At 41.0% G+C, this 13,710-nt stretch overlaps 2 protein-coding genes across 2 annotated transcripts; both read right to left on the reverse strand.

The window, feature by feature from the left end:
- Positions 1-4,312: 4,312 nt before the first annotated feature.
- On the reverse strand, positions 4,313-9,241 carry slc7a4 (solute carrier family 7 member 4). The gene is made up of 4 exons (XM_076104695.1): positions 8,260-9,241; positions 7,414-8,120; positions 7,041-7,149; positions 4,313-4,530 (listed from the first exon to the last, which is right to left on the reverse strand). The coding sequence occupies exons 1-4, from the start codon at positions 9,239-9,241 to the stop codon at positions 4,313-4,315; spliced, it is 2,016 nt and encodes a 671-aa protein (XP_075960810.1).
- Positions 9,242-11,014: 1,773 nt separating this feature from the next.
- Positions 11,015-13,242, reverse strand: dgcr6 (DiGeorge syndrome critical region gene 6). The gene is made up of 5 exons (XM_076104494.1): positions 12,909-13,242; positions 12,615-12,775; positions 12,310-12,410; positions 12,091-12,231; positions 11,015-11,930 (listed from the first exon to the last, which is right to left on the reverse strand). Exons 1-5 carry the CDS (start codon positions 13,010-13,012, stop codon positions 11,853-11,855), a joined length of 585 nt encoding a protein of 194 aa, XP_075960609.1. The 5' UTR covers positions 13,013-13,242; the 3' UTR covers positions 11,015-11,852.
- Between the last annotated feature and the right edge of the window lie 468 nt (positions 13,243-13,710).

Here is a 13,710-nt window from a genome sequence, read left to right on the forward strand (position 1 = left end):
ATATTTTTATCAACAGGGAGCCTCACCTCAGCAGACATCTGTTGAAGAGCAAAAAAATCACCTGACACAAATGCAAAAGAGTCCATTGTGAGTTTGATTTGATAACATGTTACTTTGGAACACATGTGGCATTATGCATCATTTTTTAAATAAATGATTAACCATCCCGCTGTGTTTTGGGTATGGCCTTATTTCTCCTCTGTACCACAGGCAGAGCAGCAGTGCAGCAGGGCTGGAATACGATAACAGAAGGAGGGAAGCAAGACGTGGGGAAAGTGGTCTAGAGTCAGCCGGGTCAGAGGATCGTGTGTCCACTGCCTCCGCCTCCCCTTCTTCCCTGCAACTTCACCATCAAACCCTCCACCTCAACATGGACGCCACTGCTGCTAAAAGCCAAACAAAAACACGCAATGGTTCTCTTCTCTCTCACTCCAGAAGCTCAAATCAGAGGAAAAAAATTTGACCCTGAATGCATAAACACAGTAAAAAAGAAGACGCTCTTGAAGCTGGAGTGAGAAAGGACAACGACTACAAAGCTCATAAAAAGGCACATTACATTAATACGTCATGATGTCTTATTGTACATTATAGCACACTAACACTAATTATTTTGTAATTTTCAATGACATTACAAGTTATGACAATGGATTACCACTGCAGCCACTACATTTGTCATTATGTTAAGTTGAATACATACACTGTATATATAAAACTAATTGTGGACATATGTACGGAGCACTGTTATTTTTAATAGGGTATTCATGTCTGTTGAATGTCTGGATATATGATATGCTGGATGTATCTGATAGGGTGGCGTTCACAGCAGATGATGCACTTGGCTCTGAGTAGATGGGCAGTTTGTACAACCTTGAGTGGGACACAAACAATGACACAGATGTGTTGATGGATTTTTAAGTGCTATCTGATGAGGGTTCAGAGTAGGATGTTTCCATGGAAATGCAAGTGCTCACAGGATTCACGCTCTGCTGAATCACCACAGACCTTTATTTCAGTCAGTTAGTCCTCATTAGTGCTCCGAGATCAAGACCACACATACTGTATATGGGGTCATGTTTCCTCTCTCGTCGTTTTGGTGTTTGCACCACACGGCATGAGGCTTGCTCTGCGGTGGTAATTTGAGATGCTCTTAGCTCAATTGTGTAATCTGAGCCTAATAGGGAGCCCAAGAGACTTAACGTTATTGTGTCAGAGCAGTTAAAGTCAAACATATCCTCTATTTGTTCTTGTATTAAATAAACCTGACAGATAGTGAAAATTTAAGTATTAGTAACTAACTGCAAACACCTGATTAACATTACTAGTGATACCAACACTCTGATTTCTCACGAATATTTTATCACCTGAATGAACACCTGATCTATCATTTCACTCACTTAAAAGACAGCCAATGACCCGAGGGTTAATCCTTAAATGGGGTTAAATATATAGCTGTGTCATCAAGCATGCAATGGAAGCTGACAAAGCGATTAGTTCAGATCAACTATGGCATTTAGTCAAGTTAATCCAGAGCAGTCGTGTCTTTTAAATAAAGTTCAGTAATGAAGAGAGAATTGTTTTTGTACTGGACTGTTAACACCATAACCTATATTTATTGAAGCTTTTATCTGCTTTAAAAAAAATTGTCCATAAGTTTATGGAAAAAATGTCTCTTAATGTAAGTTGCAAGAAAATGTAATGTGTACAATCAAGAATTGATAAATGTTTCTATTTCTTGTTAGATGTTTTTTTCTAAGCAGCAGGAGGCTTGATTACTAATTGTACAAAATAAGTTATGCTACATTTTTGATAACAATAAAAGAAACAATTCATGTATCGAACATTTTAAATCAATAAATGGTTACACATTAGCAACAATTTGGGTTAAGTATTTAGCAGCAAGCCATGTATAGAAATGCCTAAATGGCCATGGATCAGACTATTTACAGGTGGTTGAGTGTACTACAGACCTGCTTAGATATAATACTAGACATCCCTGCATGTATGACAGAATGTCTAGTATTATATATTAATATATATATAATATAGACATTCTGTCAAACTTCCCAGACAGTTTGGCAGGTCACGACCACCATGCAAATAACTGACTATCCTGTCATTCTAGAAATTCTATGCACAACACGCTGTTTATGTAATCTGCTAATTATAGTGTATTTTATCCACAATTTTAGTCCAGTATTTATATTTTTGTATATGCCGTTTCAAAACATTTATTTTGCATTTATAACACAGTCTTTTGCATTTTATACAGACCTACACTATAACAGAAATATTTGAGAACTTGTGTGCAAGTACAGAGTACAATACAATTCAGAAGTAAGAAAAGAATTGGATCATTTATAACTGTGCTCCCTGCACAAAACAGAAAGAGAAAGAAGTGACAGAACGTTTAGCTTACAAAAGCACCACAGTGTCAATATCTGTTACTGGCCCCGACATCCAAAGCATAACTGTGAAACAAAAAATTACCAGACAATAGTTTTCAGTGTGCAAAGTTGTACAAAATTCGAGGAATGCCAAAATGACTCCTTGTCTTCCATGTTTGTGTTTAGGTTTACTAATTACAAAGCATGAAAGTCCAATGTAAGAGTTGTTTTTGATCTAACAGACAAATTTAACAACTAAATCATAAAGACTGATAACTTCAACTTTGGGAATTAGTCTGCATTGATTACTGCAGGTTTAAGGCCATCGGTTTCTTATGCAACACATGCAAACACAAATTGAAATGAATGAAAACATTAAATTCATTTGAATCTTTTTAAGTACATTTACCTCTGTAAAAAACTAAATAAAGCCTTCCCTTATTGACACTGTTGTTTACAAGTGTAGACTATGGGAATGCTATCTATATAATATGAGCGTTCTCACATGTGTGCCTTTCTCTAATCTAGGTCAAACTGCAGACAGGGACTGATGCAAATCTGCTGGGATTACAGAGGCCTCAGAGAGATGGAACACATTCCAGGTTTAACATAACCAAAGTCTGCCTGCCTGCCAATATTCAACCCTGTGTGAAGATTTTCATTCAGAAGGTTTGTGCTTGCCTTACATATATATTCAATAATCAAATTATCTCTCAGGAAAACACAATCAAATAAAGGCTCAATAATCTATACATTTGTATAATCTCATACCAACAGGGAGAAAGGGTAAAGGGCTGCTGTTTAAACGTGTGTGAGAAAAGACTGGACAAGTGCAAGATCAGTGACACAGAAAAGAACAGGATCATGGGATGAGATGTATGAGATTAACTAAAGCACTGAAGTGTTATCAGCCACTAAAAAAGTGAACACAAATTACTGATGAAGACTAATAGAGGTACATGCAAAACATATAACACAGATACCCTGACATACAAAAAGGATAATGACAACTCAGAAAAATTGAAGCTAATGAGATCTGTATACAGCAATAATAGAAAATGAAATACATATTTTAGAATACGGGATTAAATAACTTGCCAGAAACCACTTTTCTTGGGGCAGTCTATGAGTGCCAAAAGGAGGAGATGGACTAAGAGGATCCAAATTATTAGAGCTTGTAGTTTCTCCTGAGGTTTGCGGGAGAATGTGAGAAAAAGGCAAAAATGTAAACTCACAAAAGCATACCTCTGCTTGGCTAAAGAACAAAAACATGCAACGTATGATTGCTTAATATGCTCAAAATGATTTTCCAGCTCCAGATCTGTGATAGCATTTAAAAAAAAAAAAATAATTCATCGACCGAGTTTAAAGGTTCTACATATGACATTCAGAGCGTATCTATTGTTTCCTCACGGCTCTCAACATGGCGACGGCAGTACTGACAAAGCAAACAGTGTTTGCCTTGAGGGGGTGGTGTATGAGCGCAGAGAAGAGCGGCAGCCATGAGCTGGCTGCTTTGTAAATGCTCTGAATATATTTTTGTTTGATTTTAGTACCTTTAACTACACATTTGTCACAAAGCAAGCACCATATAGAACCTATAACCATGTGTATTTTGACAAACTGGCAAGGTTGCAAGAAAAGAGGATATAACAACTTTGATGCTAGGATCTTACAGGACAGTAATAAAGCTCCCTACTGTACATTCGAGTATTACAAGATATACAAATAGGCTTCACAACAAGCAGAGAGCGTGCATCCCATCCTGTGGTGTGCTTACATTTGGAGAGCAATGAGTATAGACTGTGGCAGACCAGTCACACGCTAACGGGAGTGAGATACAGAGAGAACACTAGAAATAGTAAAGCCCATGAGTGGGAGACAACAGACAATACCAGGCAGTAGTAATGACGATGTTAGGTCACACATCATCTATTTCCTGCGTACTCCTCAGCTGTCGAGGCAGTGGAGGGGTTGATGTGGTGCGCCGAGGTGTCCAATTGTCCATCGGGCTGGACAGACTGCACCGTCTCTACCAGGCTGCCGCTGGGTAGCACCACGTACCGGGCGGCCGTGTCTTTGGGCTGCATCTCCCGAATTCCCTCCTTACTGTGCCAGATTCCATAGCCAAAATACACAAAGAGACCTGGGAAAGGGACAACATGAAACATTTGTAACCATAATGACTCTAAATTATAGTCAAGAATGCTGCACACAGATGTGTAGTGAGAAAAAATGTCTCAACGTTGGATATATCAGTTTTGGGTTGTGTTCTCATTTTGTGAAATGTTGATGGCTTTCATATTTGATTTGATTTAAAATCAATATTTGTGTTTGAAAAACCCATAAATGGTTTATAAAAGCTTTGACTACATTTTGTTATACCAACAATACCAAAGATCTACAGCCATGCTGGCAGCATAGCTTCAAGGTAAATGCTAGTGTCAGCATGCTAACATGCTCAAAATGACAACGCTAACATGCTGTAGTTAAGCAGGTATCATCTTTAACAATCATAGTTTAGTGTGCTAGCATTCCAACATTTGCTAATGAGCACTAAACACAAATTACAACTGAGGCTGACGGGAATGCAAATGTTGACCTGTTGATGATGCTATCAATGTGCAGATCATCACCAATGTTGATAAAGTGAAGGGGACATAAATGTGTGTACAAAACGTCATGAAAATCCATTTCATTGTTATAGTAGTTGTTGAGATAGTTCAGTCTGCCCTCAATTAGTCACAAGCTTGATGAAATACAGAACTTTTATCAATTTGTATTTGCATTTACTCTTTGGTGTAATATTGATTACTTGGATTGAATTCCACCTAAACTCTGAGTCGAATGTAAAAGTCCTACCGTTTTGTCTTTAGTGGCCATTAATGCCGGTAAATGCCCGTAACTGTTCTGAGAGCCGAGCCTAAAACCCTGTCAAGTGTAAAATTCCATGTGTGTGCTTCTCGTTAACTTGCTGCAGTGTGACAGTGGTCTTAAAATGGCTTACTAGTCAAGAGAAGCCTTAAGCTAATCATGTTTCCCCAGTGATCCCCACTGACAGGGCATTAATTAATATTAATCTACATTCTCTGAGGGTTGTTGACGAAAGTAAACACTTTCTCTATTCCCTTGACACACCTTGGGCTTGACAAATAGACAACACGAAAATGCAAAATACTCACCTGCGAATATTTTGCAACAAAACTACTCATACAGACAGTGATGCAAATGTGCAACACTTTTTCACTAAAAGGTTTGAAAAGATTTGCGCAGGCAGATTACCAACTACTGGGTTCCTATTGACCCAGCGTCTGGCAGCCTGTCTGGGGTTAGAGGTTGTTATATAGCCTAAACTATTGTAAGCTATTTTATTGAGTTTCTTTTTAGCAAAATGCTCTGAGTGAGTTTGAGTTCCCTCTGGTAAGCAGGGTATATGTCTCTGGCTTTTTTTCGTGAAAGTTAAAAACAGAAGGAGTGGATCTGGTTTGCGCTCACTTTGTCATGGTTGAAAGCAGTAATCAAGTTACATAAGCCTCTGTGTTGTTGTCCACTATAGTGTACATTTTAAATAAGTCTATTGCAAATAACGTGATTGCTTGATGCATTTCTTCGCGGTGTGAAAACTCAGAAGAATCGACCTCGTTTCAAAGTGTAGTATTTGCATTCTGAATGAAAGTATTTATTAAAAAAACAACAAAATAACAAAACAACTAAATATAATGACGTGCAAAATAATGCCCCCGGTGTGAAAGGTCTTTAGTGGGCAGAAAATGTTTGTTTGTTCCGAGGATGTAATGTTCATGCACATTAAGTTCACGAGGCAGATGTTTTACGATCATACTGTTTATAAGAAGTGGACGTAGTCACCGCGACATCACCCAGTTATTTGTGGACTACCGTTTTAAAAAGGCCTCAAATTTTTGCCATATCCATCTAGTTTTTTCGGCCATCGCCATCTCGGCTTTTTGCAACCACAAGTGACACGAGAGGGTGGAGCCAAGAACAACCAAGCACTGAAGAAGACATTTTTCGGCGACCGAAAAGGTTACAATTAACCTTCATAAACTGAAAACACAATGTGAAAGGGTTAAAGTTGTAACACAAAAACACGGACAACTACCTGACCGTGGTAGCTACCCGTCATCACAAAGTGGCCATGCCCTAAAGCCTATCCTGCTTTGTCGTCTATTTTACTCTAAATGGGATCATAATTTACTATATGAACATGTCGTATTTAGACTTGGAACTAGCGATTGAGAGCATAAACTCTGAATTGGTTACTGACGCGTCGCCCCCTGCTGTTAGACAGAATGCAAGTTTAAGGCAATTCGGCATTGGCTTCACTTTTCAGACCTGAAGCTGGCTGCCTGTTGATTACTTTGCATTCAAACTACCTACTGAGATAATATTCATTTCAGTTCATGTGTGTGCTGTTGATAACGCTCCCTTTAAGTAACTGCAAATTTAGATTAACAAAATGCAAAGCAGTGTTTGTTTAGAGGGCGGTGTTGTATACCCACTGCTTGCCGCCTTTGAAGTTGAGCCAAAACGTGTATTGGAATTGCAGTATTGTTCTTGAGGCATTATGCAAATGAGGAGAGTAGAAGTTTTTCTTCAGCCAGCATGTTTTCTGTCCGAGTTCTGGTGCCTTCTTACCTACAGCGATCCATACGGTGAAACGAATCCAGGTTAGATAGCTCAGCTTCATCATGAGGAATATATTAATGAGAATACTGGCAGCTGGAGTCAATGGAACCAAGGGTACCTATAAAACAATAACACGTCAATTATACTCCAATCATAGTTGGTGTAGTTTTCATGACGATAACAATTGGCTTTAAATAAATGTCTCAATTTAGTTGAGATTAAATGTTGAGCAGAATTTAAATGTGTGTTGCTGCCAGGACAGTGAATGCAGTGGAGCAAACAAGTTTATCTGAGGACCCAACAAAGTGAAAGACAGCAGTATTCAAAAATTATTTTAAACATAGAGTTATGCAATAGTTGCAAAAACCATAAAGGAGCTCACCTGAAATGTTTTGCTGCTGGTTTGTGGCTCGTGTAACCATATGAGTGCCAGGCTGAGAACATAAGCTAAGCTGAAAATCACCAGCAGCATTGTGAAGCTCCAGATAGGCAGATGCAGCTGTTTGGTTCCAAATTCTAGCACTGCACAGAAGGAGACTGAGCTCACTATTATAGTCAGCACGCAGTAACCCACCACCTCGCCCGGATCACAGTCCCCCAGCAGCTTGCCCAGGTACGGTTCCCAGTAGGCCTTCAGCTGTCCCACCTCCCGCCGCTCTATTGACGCCTGTCTCTCTACCAACTGGAGTTTGTCAGAGAAAGACTCGTACTGCTTCAGCTCCCCGCTGTCCTCGTTTATGGTCTGAGACTCTGAGGGGGCATCAGAAGGCTCAGCGCTAGGGTTGGGAGATGTGGAAGCGGTTCCCTTGGAGCTGGTTTTCTTAGGCTGGAAACGCAGCACAATGACACTCGCTGCCACAAAGGTGTATGCCAGGAGGGTGCCGATGGACAAGAACTGAACCAATGCCTCCAGGTCAAAGACGAGAGCCATGGTGGCCATGAGGATCCCAAACACCAATATGGCATTGACAGGGACTTTGGTGATGGGATTGACTTGTGCGAAAATGGAGAAAAACAACCCATCCTCTGCCATGGCGTACACAATCCGAGGGAGGGAGAAGAGATTACACAGCAGCACAGTGTTCATGGCTAGAAATGGGAACAGAGAGTAATTATCAGAATATAGCATTGTGCAGTGAGGACTACTGCTAACCATTAAGCATTACCATAATATACTTAGTCTAACAGCCATTTAAATTGTACTTCTAAATTGAAAATAGACACTCACCACAGATGGAACCTATTGCCACAATAACTCCAGCCCAACTGTAACCCCGGCGGAAGAAAGCATCTGCCAGAGCTGAGTTTGGGTCCAGCGTATGCCAAGGTACCATTAGTGTGAGCACTGTGGAGACCAGGATATATGCTGCAGCTGCCAATCCAAGGGAGATGGCAGTGGCAATGGGAACAGATTTCTGTGGGTTCTTTGCCTCCTCACTTGAAGATGCAATTACATCAAAGCCCACAAATGCGTAGAAGCATGTAGCTGAGCCCGCCAGTATTCCAGATAGCCCGAAAGGTGCAAAGCCTCCTTCTTTCTCGCTCCAATTGGCTGGTTCAGCCAGAATAAAGCCAAATACCAGGATGAAAATGATGACAACCATGCTAATAGTGGAGAAGATGTGATTGAGGTAAGAGGACACTTGAACTCCAAAGGAAATGAAGAATGAGGCAACTACTAGAATCCCTGCTGCAAGGAGGTCAGGGTAATGGGCCAGGAAGGGCACATTCCACTGCATAATGTGTGTCTCTGTGAAGTTCTGGATGGCGTGGTTAAAAATGGAGTCCAGATAGCCACTCCAGGCACGTGCCACAGCGGCGCCACCGATCATATTCTCCAGAATCACATTCCAACCAATGAGAAAGGCCCAGACCTCTCCCACAGATACATAGGTAAACATGTAGGCAGATCCTGTTTTGGGAATGCTTGCCCCAAACTCTGCATAACAAAACGCGGCCAGCAGAGAGGCAAGACCTGCAATAATGAAGGATACGATGATAGCAGGCCCAACTATGTCTTTAGCCACTGTTCCTGTCAGGACATAAAGCCCAGAGCCCACCATGCCACCGACTCCCAACAGAGTCAGGTCCAGGGTGGAGAGGCAGCGTTTCAGCGACGTGGCCATCATGTCATCATCCAGTGTCTTGAGTCGGTTCAGTTTCTGACAAAAGCGCACCGCTGGGGTGCAGCCTCTGGGACAAGTTTCCATAGCTACAGAGTTGGAGAGCTGGACAGGATGTTGTTGAAACAATCACACTGGATCCATCGCCTGGTTATCAAGCTGACCTACAAGACAGAGCACAAGCAGACAAACATTGTCAAATGCATGAGGAAAAACTACTGCAGGTTATAAGTTTTAAACCTATTGCATAGCCAAGAAACACAGAATGATGGTTTAACTTTTAATGCACTTTATGTTTATATTTGAGCTGGACATAGGCTACTGTTTGAAGCACATACAGCATGAAGAAATAAGCGTTTTGTATATCGTTGGTGATAGTCATTATAATGGAAATAATAGGTTAGTTGAATAGGAGCTCCCGAAATCTTTTATGCATGAGAACCAAAAGTTACATTTCTGATTTTAAAAGCAGCATATTAGTAACATTTTGCTTTATAAGTAATCTTGAAAAAAAGCTTATTTACTCAGAGCAAATAATTAAAAAGAAAGAAAACAATGCCATAGTCTATCTGGCCGTTCACCAATTTGAGTTAATCTATTTTATCTAGAACGCGCAATGAGGCCTGCGTGTTACACTGAGCACTCATCACTCAGTAGCCTACAAGGCAAGTCCACGTCATCCGGTGCGCCGATAAAAGCTTAAAATAATGTAACGACGTGAGATGTAGATAGTGCATTTTTTTTTATTTGTTTGACTGTAAACAATGTGTTATGGCTTGTCATTTGTTTGATCCAGTACTCATCATCCGGGTCTGGGCGGTGCAACATCCGATTCCTGCCCTCGATAGGCATATGGCGACAACAGGACGCCTCTGCTATTATTACGTAACGCTTTATTCCCTTCTAGAAATAACCCCCCGGCGCCATAAACTACAAGATTCGTTTACACTACATAGACTATTCATCTTCAGAAGGCTTTATATCTATGACCACATACTGTACCGTTGAGGGAACAGACGACGAAGGGAATAAACGTTGTTTGAATGCCAAATTAATAATTAAAAACAAAATGGAAACGGACGCAAAAAGAAGATCGTTAGTCTATTAGACTTCCCTACTCCTGCATGTTTTGAACATGCAGAGCGACATCGCAATCATTCGTGCGTGAGCAGGTGTGAATATTTCCCATGATTCTGTCTGTAACCGCATAGACAGAGCCCTCCGTAATAACGTAAGAAATACAAGCATTGCTTTACCGTTGTTGTTCAGGGTCTGACATTTCTGCTGCAGGTCCGGCTTGACTTAAGTTACCGAGGTGCATCGTCTGGTGATGGAGCCGAAGGTGCGCCGAGGAATAAAAAAAACCTGCATGCGCCGCCTGGACTGCTTCTTAAAGGCACAGTCACCTTTAAGTAAAAGGGCTTCCCCACTGCGCCCCACCCATATTACAGCAGAATGCGCGATTATACGGATCCGGTGCTCACTATGAATTTAAACACGTTTGAGAATTATACAAAAAATAATCAGCTGAAGTAAATACAAATGGTTTGAAGTAAAATTGTACTTCCATAGTTCAAGTGACTAAAATAAGAGCAACGTTCGAAAATCAAACAACAAATACAACACAAACCAGTTCAACCTGAAAAGGTGCGTCTTCAGTGTCAACACGCAAAAGCACGCATGGTTCATCCTCCATGGTGTTCCCTAGGGTTGCTCAATAGGCGAACAGGCGCATGTTTTAATTGGCTCGTCACTGAGTGATGAGCAGTCGCAGCCTCCGAGTGAAATAATTTGGAACCCAGTGCGACACAAAAATGACTGCACTGAAAAATATTACTGTAAAATAATTCACACAAGACATTTTGAGAGACTTAATCTGTTTTATGAAAACAAATATTCATGCAATGGAAAATCAACACATACAAATATGCAATACTGCCATCCAAACTGGTTTTGTTCATATGTCTATCAATAATTAAATTGTTCATTGTTGATTATTTGTTTATTTATGTGGGCAGTAAACTTAAACAAACACTGATATTTAAAGAAATATAAATGTAAATGTGAAGGTGTTAGCTCAAAATCTAGTTAACATCCCTAGTGCCCACACAACTAAAGCAAACTTAACAGATAAAAAAAACATTATACACAATAAAGCAAAAGTAGCACAAATATGGGTAAAACAAGTAGAAAATGTATTATAATACTGTTCATATAAATAAGCAATGACGTGCCAGCACACTGGACCTGACACTTCAGTCAAAGGTTTCTGGAGGCCTTCATGAAGTAGTCCCAGTTACAGCAGTCTCTGTGCCCGTAAGCAACATATTGATCCTCTAATTTCTGTCAGAGCCCACTCCCTCAATGCTCTTTAAATATGTAAACAATGTATCTGTAAAGGTTTTGCAACATATTAACTTCCTAGTTTCACAATCTGTGACATGTCAGTTAAGTGCTTTACAATCTATGTCGTCACAACCTGCTTCTGTTCTCTACCGAGACTGCAGACGTCTTACTTGTACACTCGAGAACCAGCCTTCTCCTACGGTTTTTGATGGTGAATATTACACTTCCAACAAGTGATGAACACGTCGTTAAAGCAATCAATGCCACAAGTTGACCGACACTTGTTGGATCTCACAATTACTGGAACGGGAGCATATGCAGTCGGTGGCTATTGCAGAATTGGGCCTCCTTGTCAAAGGAGTCCAGATTGTGACTCCTTCTGTTGAAGCTTGAGGATCAATTCGAGTAGGTTCATCTGCATCGTCAGCTCCTGAAATAACACATAATAGTTGAGGAGAAATTAGTTAGGACATACATTGCCATCTGCTGGGCATTTGTCTGTACCACAAAGAGCATGTTTTCTATGCTCCCCTACTTGTGGTGTTAGTATGCATCTTAACTACAGTGAGTAGACGTTTGTAGGCTTTAACCTGAGGATTAGTGGTGATAAAAAATCCAGGGACTCCTGCTTTCTCCAAGGTGTTCTGCTGGTCTATCACTTTTTGATCCATTTCCGCTACAATCTTCCTATCCATCATTCTTTGCTCCTCTCGCACACGGATTTCCAGAGACTGACAACACAACACACAACTATTAGTAAACCAAAAAGAATGTAGCAATAATCGTAGCACCAGATTTCAATGCCTTACCTCTAGCTCTGCTTGTTGGTTAGATTTGAGAAGCGTGAGGTTGTGAGACTTGCATGACTGTATGGCATCCTTGTGTTTCCGTACAAGATCTTGTTTGAGTGCTGCACACAAAATAAATAATTCATCAAACATCACACTGGGATGCAAACACAACCTTACACTAAAGGCCCGTTCCAAGAAGCAGGTTTGATATTACTGAAGGAACTCCTGGTTTGAATGAGCAATCATCCAGGTTAAAAGGGCACGAGCTTGCTTCTCGGAACAGGCCCCATTAGTCACGAAAAGAAAGAGAGCAGAGCACCAACCTTGGTGTTCACAGTGCAGCTTTTGCCTCTGGTTGTACAGATTTTTCTCTGTGAGATGCTGAATATCTAGGAGTCCTTGCACAATCTCATACACCGTCCCGTCTATGAGTGCTAGGGCCAGGTCACCCAGCGTGCTGTAGGACAGCCGCTGCTGGAAGGAGCTACAAACCATGGAGGAAAACAAAACACACAACAAATAATCATCAAGATCTAGCTTTATTTCCTGGTACGGCTGATAAGCAGTCATTTGAATTCCGTGAAGGAAGTCTCGCCTGAAAGGCAAGGCACCATTACCTTGGTAAATCTTTGACTAGTGTTTGCAGTTCAGATAACAGGTAGTAATGTCTTTCTTGATGTTTAGTGGAGTCGCCGTCAGTGACTCCGGGGTAACCATCCATCTCCTTAACTGCAAAGATGAACACAGCAGCGGGACGTTGGTTAACACATTCAGATAAGCTAGCTAGAAGTAGCAGGCTCGTTGTATATTTAAACGTTTTCAGAAACCAGATAGGTAAGTCATATTGAAGACTAGCCTGTATATGTAATAGATAACGGCAGTTAAAGTTACTAAACCAACTTAACTGGAGGAAAGTGATTGTTTTGTTAGCTGTGGGTAAAGGACCCCAAGTTGCTGGCTGTCAATATGCCTGTCCGTAATGGCGCGTGCAGTAGCTTAATGTGTTCGCCAGGTGGCGCATTGAATCACAGAAGGGAGGCTCCTGAGGACCTGCTCAACAGCTATCACCATACGTTTTACGGACATTATAAATTAGCACGAAAGCGCTAAAAAAACAACAACACAATAACGTCAATTACAAACAGATAGTGAGCAATGTCAGATATGACAACAAATAATGTCTTGTGCTGTTGTGACCGCAGCTTATTCGATCATGTTTATTTCAGAGTGGACATTTCATGACGGGTTCATTTGGCTCGTTTAAAAGAAGAGCAGATATAAGACGGACGCATCGCCTGAACACAGTTCAGCTGCCCACACTGAGTGACCCTCTGTGCTCGACCTGCTGGACTGACTGGGGCTGCATGCGCGCCTCTGTCGCGCGCTACTGGTGGGCTGTGCGGCGTCACGCGCCCAAAG

The sequence above is a fragment of the Anarhichas minor genome, unplaced genomic scaffold, assembly GCF_050575085.1.
Source record: "Anarhichas minor isolate MPS153535 unplaced genomic scaffold, ASM5057508v1 ptg000030l, whole genome shotgun sequence".
Taxonomy (NCBI): domain Eukaryota; kingdom Metazoa; phylum Chordata; class Actinopteri; order Perciformes; family Anarhichadidae; genus Anarhichas; species Anarhichas minor.

What these genes read in the sequence shown, in the direction of transcription:
- dgcr6 (XM_076104494.1), bottom strand. Translation starts at nt 13,012, where the DNA reads ATGGATGGTTACCCCGGAGTCACTGACGGCGACTCCACTAAACATCAA. An exon ending in CTAGTCAAAGATTTACCAAG is followed by an intron (nt 12,776 to 12,908) that starts GTAATGGTGCCT and finishes CATGGTTTGTAG; the next exon opens with CTCCTTCCAGCAGCGGCTGT. An exon ending in TTATCACCACTAATCCTCAG is followed by an intron (nt 11,931 to 12,090) that starts GTTAAAGCCTAC and finishes GTGTTATTTCAG; the next exon opens with GAGCTGACGATGCAGATGAA.
- slc7a4 (XM_076104695.1), bottom strand. Translation starts at nt 9,241, where the DNA reads ATGGAAACTTGTCCCAGAGGCTGCACCCCAGCGGTGCGCTTTTGTCAG. An exon ending in GGCAATAGGTTCCATCTGTG is followed by an intron (nt 8,121 to 8,259) that starts GTGAGTGTCTAT and finishes TCCCATTTCTAG; the next exon opens with CCATGAACACTGTGCTGCTG. An exon ending in CACCGTATGGATCGCTGTAG is followed by an intron (nt 4,531 to 7,040) that starts GTAAGAAGGCAC and finishes TCCCTTTCCCAG; the next exon opens with GTCTCTTTGTGTATTTTGGC.